This window comes from Lactuca sativa, chromosome 8, assembly GCF_002870075.4.
Source record: "Lactuca sativa cultivar Salinas chromosome 8, Lsat_Salinas_v11, whole genome shotgun sequence".
NCBI classification, from domain to species: domain Eukaryota; kingdom Viridiplantae; phylum Streptophyta; class Magnoliopsida; order Asterales; family Asteraceae; genus Lactuca; species Lactuca sativa.
In genome coordinates this window covers 19477453-19484789 of record NC_056630.2, presented here as the reverse complement: position 1 = coordinate 19484789, position 7337 = coordinate 19477453, and the positions used below count along the sequence as shown (strand labels likewise).

Below are 7337 nucleotides of genomic sequence, written 5' to 3'. Positions count from 1 at the left end.
TTTGAGGACTGTTGAAAGTAGTCTCAAAGGTAAGAATGTTGTTACCACTCCTACCACAGCCCCTGTTCTGGCAATCGGGCAAGGGAAAGGGAAAAAGAGGAAGACCCCTTCTAAGGGTACCAAGGGAAATTCTCTTGATGGATCCTCTTCGAGCGGAACCAAAGGTGGTTCTGCCACTCCCTCTTCCAACCCGAAGGATGCACAATGCTTCTACTGTCAGGAAAAAGGGCACTGGAAGCGAAGCTGCGCCAAGTACTTGCATGATATTAAGGATGGGAAAGTTAAACCCACCCATGCAGGTATTTACACTATATTGTCTAATAACTCACCACATAGTAATTCTTGGGTCCTTGATACAGGGTGTGGAATTCACATTTTCTTTGATTTGCAGGGCCTAAAAAGAAGTGAGGATGTGGAGCACGGTAAGATAAACTTGATCATGGGGAATAAGAAAGCTTCACCTGTCACCAAGATTGGAGTTTATTCTTTATCGCTTAGTAGTGGGTTAATATTAGATTTGAATAAATGATGTTAATCGTCTGAAATGGTGAGAAATATTATTTGCTTTCATAGTTTGTACAAACAAGGATTTACTTTTTCATTTGATAATGAATGTGGTGGTATTAATGCTTTTTATAATGGTGTTTTTTTATTTTAAAGCATTACCTTGTGATGGTGTATATGAAACTGGGTCGGTTGTAGACAACTTAGGAAATAATCTATTGCATATTGATTCTTCCACTAGTTTGGATAAGGCATCCTTGTGGCATTGTCATCTTGGACATGTCACACTACTAGAAAAATAGCCTTTTACGACGCTCATTGTGCGTCGTAAAAGGCTCAGACGACGCGCAAATGCGCATCAAGAAAGGCTCTGCCATAAAGAGAGACGACGCGCATTTACGACGCACAATTACGACGCGCGTTTACGATACGCAATGCATATCAAGAAAGGCCCTGTCATAAAGGAAGACGACACGCATTCGCGTGTCGTAACCTTACGACGCGAGTGTTAATGACACGCAATGCATATCAAGAAAGCCCCTGTCAAGAAAGGCCATGTCATAATGAAGATGACACAGATTCTTGCGTATCATAATTTTAAATGTTTAAAAAAATATTATTTATAGATTTACTAATTTTCAAATTAAATTTGTATTTAATGTCTCATAATAGAAAATAAAATATCATATACAAAAAATACAATCCATTGCATAAAATTTAATGTCATACAAATAATCATTCCATGGAAAGATAAAAAAATCAATAGTTGTAACAAAAATTTACAAACTAATTAGATACAAGAAATATAAAAAAAATATACCGCCAAATGCTTTTCAAAGTCTAATCTCCATGTCAGCTCTTCAACTCACTTCTCCAGTTTGTCCTTAGGTTCTCTAAGTGCTCCAACATCTCTTGCAGTTTCAAAAGCACAAAGAAGAACAGACGTGATATTATTTTCCCACCTAGATGTTCTTCAGTGATGTGATGAGAATCATACCCCTTCAAAGTCACAACAAGTAGCCAATAACACTTGTTATGTCAAGCACAAGCACAGATAGAAATATGCCACTTTGAGTAAAATTAGTGTAAGTAAAGACTAGAGAGAAGATAACAACACATACCAAGTGATGGAGGCTTTGTTGCAAAGTGAACGACCAAGTCATCTACAAGAAACATGACTAAAACTTCCAAAATCTTCTGTGTACCCATATCCCTCTTCTTTTAAAGTTTCCAGAATGTTTAGAATGCTCTCCTTGCCCTGTTATTTCAAGCGTCAGGGGAAAAAAAGTCACAAAGTAGTAGAAAGTAACTATATTTATTGAAGAGTATCATGTAAACTTGTATGAAGTACATATAGTCATATATACATGAAAGATTCTAAACAGTACCTATTTAACCGAATGGTGTTATTTTTGTAATCCAAAGGAACTGTTTAAAGTGCAGGTTCAAGTGGCAAAGTCGTAAACGTTTCATTAAGCATTAATTTCGCCTTCTGTAGTTCATGTTGCACTTTATCCAAATTTCCTTCAATATTGTAAAGCATTGGTTATAAAAGCATCTGCTCACTCCTAACCCCTCACTTTTGGTTCCCTATCAGATGCAACATCAAGAACATAGAACATGATCTCACCAAACATAATCAATAATCAGATTGAAGTATATATTATGAGTAAGTAATAAAGTACATGTAACACAATAAAGTATTACTAAGGAACTTATGATTTCAAATATTATTTTTTACACTAAGATGCCAAAATATTTTATGTTATTCTTCTACAAGTTGAGAACCAACTCAAACATAAAAATAATAGTCCACCAGCCTGCAAAATTTCAATAAGATGTTTTAGTTTTTCTTTGACCCATGTTAAAAATAGTCAAACAGTCTCATAACCAAGTTAGCTAGAGTTATCAGACCAAATAATGGAAACAAAACCATTGGAAGTCAGGGTGATGCTATGGCATGGTCCTGCTACTGCCTGAGATAGGAAAAGTAATATATATATATATATATATATATATATATATATATATATATATATATATATATATATATATATATATATATATATATATATATATATATATATATATATATATATATATGCCAAAGTGAAGCAATTAATGGTCTACAATTGCAAATATAATCAAATATTGAAGAGTAAAATTATAACTTGGTGGTTATTTTGAGTAAAAAAAAGCATTTTGTCTTTAATGATAGAAAGATGTATATTTAAATGGGAAGATAGCTCACCAGCCTAGGTGGTTCATAAAGGCATTCCAGGAGGTTTATTTTGATAATAATTGTCAAATCTTGAACAGTAACAAACAAATGATATATGTTTACATATTAAGAATATAATGAGCAAAAAATAAAGTGAAAACCACATTTTAGGCAACCATTGCTCCCCCATAGCAACTATACAAGGAATATGGGACAAAAATGGTTGGACTTCATGTATGACTTCAAGTATAAACCATCATCTTAATGAAATCTAAGATACAACTTTTAATACACCCAGAACAACTTTTAATACATCACCTGAATCAACAATGCATCTATTTCCCTTTCTCCAATATTCTTTCCACCTATCATATGAATTAGACCACACCACAAAATATAAATAATTTCTTTCTTTCTTACTTAATAGACACAAACACGGATAGATGATAAAAAAAATTCAAACAACTAGAAATATCCAAAGTATGCATACACTAGCAACCAATTCAAAAAGTTGAAATGCAGAAAGCTGAAACTAATAGTAAGGTGACATTGAATTAGGGTTTGCAACTATATGTCTAATCAAAGTAAGTTGTGTTTTTCCATTCAATCACAATCAAGTTGGATGCTTGAAGTTATACAGCTGAATTATAGCTGAAAACTGCATTATACTGCTTAGGGTTCTAAATCTGGTTTCAAAATTGAGAAGTATCTCTTACTATGAAACAGATGTAGTAGAAAGAAGAATCTTATAATGATCAAATCAAACCAGCTAAAGAAAACACAGAAAGTAAAAATACATATGCCACAAACAAATCAAAACCATGATATTTTTACCTTCAATTCATAAGAGTCAACAATAGAATTACTCTCACTGCCCTCGAAAAATCCTGAAGTGAAGTAATTCTCTTGGCAGAGCTTTACTGCTTCATTCTTAAGCAATTCGTTCCATCGTTCTAGTTCTTTCTTTAGTTCTGCATCAACCTGAGGAAGATCAATAATTTTCAAAATCTAGAAAACTTATCCAGTTAAGAAACACGAGATTTGAGTTATTATTAATGAAGAGTAAAACAAACCTTAGCAAATTTATGAAAATCGCATAGCTTTGAGGTAATACACATGCTGCGAAGAGGTTCATATGCACTCCCTTTATTAATAGACTTTCCAGGACAATGGACACTTTATTCTCAATAATACTAAATGGTGGAAAGAGATTTTATTATGGGTTTCTGATACGGACTGAAATATGGATTTCTGATACGGAATGAAATACGCTTGTTCTTAAAGAACCCATACATATATGCCTGTAGATAGAACAATTAGTGGAGTGTAAAAAAAAGATAATTCTTTAGAACAATACATGTATGGATTGACCTTGTAGATCCATCAACAACAAACAGCTTCTTTAAAGGGAAGCTGAGAGAGGAAGCAAGATTCTCAATTTTTGACCTAAGCATGCCATCTGGCAGCTTTTGATGACATGGCAAATGAAATTTCTCAGAGATAGAATATAGTTAAATAATCAATCAAGAAATCAAGATTAAGGTTGTTAGAATACTTACAGGTGTGAATTTGTTGAAAAGGGGTGCAATAAGAACAAGGTAGATTGTCATCATGACGAGAGATAGCACAAACATAAACCCCCAAAGATAGATAGCCAAGTAGGGTCCACCTTTCTGCAATGATTAAATTACCATTATTTATGTAACAAATGTTCATAAAAATAAATAAATAAGGAATTTTGTTTAAAAAAATAATACATGTACTATTAAAATGATGGCAACCACAACAGGTGGTCCAATAACTACAGCCAAAAACATGCTTTTAATCATGTCACGAAAGAAAAGCAAGATTGTTTGCTACAATCATAAATCCCATGTGTTACAAACTTATATCCAAATTTAAATTTAATAAAAAAAACTATCAAAACAAATGGAGTCATGTTCTATAAAACCTTGTTAAAACTATGCCTCTCTTCAATAAGAAAAGTCGAGTAAAGAGAAAATGGTAAGTTTGTCAACTGCAAAAAGTATATTTGATAAAAATGTAAATCAACAGTTAGATTAAATTAAAAGGCAGTGAAAAAGACTAAAGAGCCCACGTATGTACCTGAGACCAAATCATAACACCAGCTAAGAATGCAAGTGTATGATACATTTCATTCTCTGAATCAAATCCAATTGATTCCAAAGTATCACATGATTTCTGTTGTCATTCAAAAAGTTGTGAATACAACTAAAAACTTGTTACATAATTGAACTTTATGGGAAAGACTAAACTGCCCACCTTCCAGAACCAAGGTAATACCCCATACAGCAAAATAGCAGAGTCCATCAGTATTGTTACAAACCCATGAAGGAAGTGGAAGTTACTGGAAAAAACTTATGAATTGATGAACATGAAGTTGCAGGAAAATAAATATTATGATGATGAAAATATTAGATAGATTTTATCAAGACTATAAGCTCTAGATTTTTTGAACTTTTCCTTACTGATTACCCCTTCCAAAGTTTTGGGAAGGGTTGGCAGCTTCACAATCACAAACACAACTGTTTCTATGCAAGAAAATAAAATGTCGTATGAGTTCAGCAGCTTCAAAATCACATTTCATATTTTTTAAAGTTGTTGTGCGCAAAGAAATTGACAGTAAACATACTCATGCTACTCATATCATAAATCAAAACCACTGTAATCGGTGGATTTATTTACAAGAATTTCAAATTATCGTCTTACCTCAAGTTGACCTTGTAGTGACAGATTGTAATTGATGATTTCATTGACCATGAGTGCTTTTCCAGTGACCTAAGAACATGATTTCACATTTTGGTTTCACCAACCATGAGTGCTTTTCGAGTGAACTAAGAACACGATTCCGAATTGGCGATGGAGATGAACCAGAAGCCTTTAGAGGTGGCAACCTGGCGGTGGTGAATTCTCTTTCTACAACATCGGCGGCTCTAAATTTGATGACACCGGCGGTGGAGGATTCTCTTTCTACGACACCGGCGGCTCTCAATTTGGTTGAGGTAGAAGAAGAAGCAGTAAGTGGTGGAATGTATTTAGGACTTAACCAACGAATGGGCGTTGAGAAGAAGTAGATGATAATGGAGTCGGGGTTGCGTTTCTGGAGGCTTCATATAGGGCGGTGGTGGTGAGAGGGGTTTGGCTTTGAACTGTAAAGAACAAAGTCGGTGAGGTTAGTCTAGTAATTTGGAAGTGTCTAAGTCCATAACTATTTGGGTATGTACTTGACCCGATGGTGCATGGTCCTTTTGGGTTGCCTTCACCAAAGCAACTTGATAGGATAAATTAAGGAGAGAGAGGATTAATTATGATTTGTTAATATATTATGAGAATAATATATTAAAGGAGAAAACATATTGTTTAATTAATATTAGTCAAGAATTAATAAGAATTAATTTTGTGGCTAAAAGACATTAATTAAATAAAGGGAACTTGAACGGTCAATTGTGTGATAGTTGAATATTGGGCTAATGGACTCCATAGAGGATGGAGTGGACGAATTCTATGGGGAAACCCATTAGAAATCGTCCAATGCCTCTAAGGAGGGAGTCCATGGGTTGCTTAGGGCCTAAGTAGTCAAATTAGGGTTTCCTTGTTAGATAACCCTAATAGCCTCACTATTTAAGGACTCGTAGGGCACCAAAAACCTGGCCAACTAATTCCTTAGGGTTTCTACACGTTTTGGGTGACTCCACTCTTCTCCTTCTTCATTCTCTTGCTTTAGGTGTTTGTGAGTCATTAGAGGAGTGACACTTGTGACTCTAAGCTTTCTAAAGCCAATTATAAGGAGGATTTGAGATTGTTATTACTACATAACAATCAAGGGATGATCTAAACCCTAATTCATATATTAATATCATTATTGTATGCTAGATCTAGGGTTTAAAGTCTTGGATGAATTTCTTGTACAATAGAGAAACCTAGATCCAAGCATTAGGGTTTGCATGAGAACATAGGATGTTCTTATGGATAAAACCCATTAGATAGATGGTGATGAGGAAGAAAGGTTGTCTTTCATTGGAAGTCGACGGCGGTGGGAGACACTCAAAAGGGTTGAAGAAGCAGCAGATGGGGGAAGGTGAATGGAGGTTTGAGAATCGAGAGAGAAGAAAGAAAGAAAGGGGGTTTTCGGTGGGGATGAGTTAGGGTTTTCAGCCGGCGGGAACAAAGCGGGCTTTTTAATTTTTGGATTTCATTTCCCCCTCGGATGAAATGCGCGTTTCATTAAAATTTATAAAGCGACATGGTTAGACAACGCACATTTTATTTAAGGTGCCCTCCGTGTTTTTTTATTATTAGACATTAGTTTTAGGGCATGCAAAAATGCGTGCCCTCTATGCTTCATATTTTGGAAAACTAACATCAATTTTTAGGGCACGCTCAAATGTGTGTCCTCTATCAGCGCGTGTCATTGATTGCGCGTCGTAAAAAGTTGTTTTTCTAGTAGTGTCAACAAAAAGCACATAGGCCAACTCCAAAAGGCTGGGGTCTTCGAGTTATTTAACTTAAAGTCAGATGATAGTTGTGAATCTTGTTTACTTGGAAAACAGACTAAGTCACCCTTCACTGGTGCTTGTGCTAGGGCTGAAGG

The 7337-nt window shown here is 34.9% G+C and overlaps 1 protein-coding gene across 1 annotated transcript; it reads right to left on the bottom strand.

Annotated features, from left to right (window-relative positions):
* Positions 1-3935: 3935 nt before the first annotated feature.
* Positions 3936-5506, bottom strand: LOC111919792 (CAAX prenyl protease 1 homolog). The gene is made up of 8 exons (XM_023915382.2): positions 5456-5506; positions 5167-5314; positions 5009-5091; positions 4832-4927; positions 4677-4742; positions 4483-4581; positions 4285-4398; positions 3936-4191 (listed from the first exon to the last, which is right to left on the bottom strand). The coding sequence occupies exons 1-8, from the start codon at positions 5504-5506 to the stop codon at positions 4042-4044; spliced, it is 807 nt and encodes a 268-aa protein (XP_023771150.1). The 3' UTR covers positions 3936-4041.
* Between the last annotated feature and the right edge of the window lie 1831 nt (positions 5507-7337).

Coding starts and splice junctions, on each gene's coding strand:
- LOC111919792 (XM_023915382.2), bottom strand. CDS start 5,506: ATGGTCAATGAAATCATCAATTACAATCTGTCACTACAAGGTCAACTT. Junction 5,315..5,455: donor CACTACAAGGTCAACTTGAG/GTAAGACGATAA, acceptor GTGATTTTGAAG/CTGCTGAACTCATACGACAT. Junction 4,582..4,676: donor AGAGGCATAGTTTTAACAAG/GTTTTATAGAAC, acceptor TTATGATTGTAG/CAAACAATCTTGCTTTTCTT.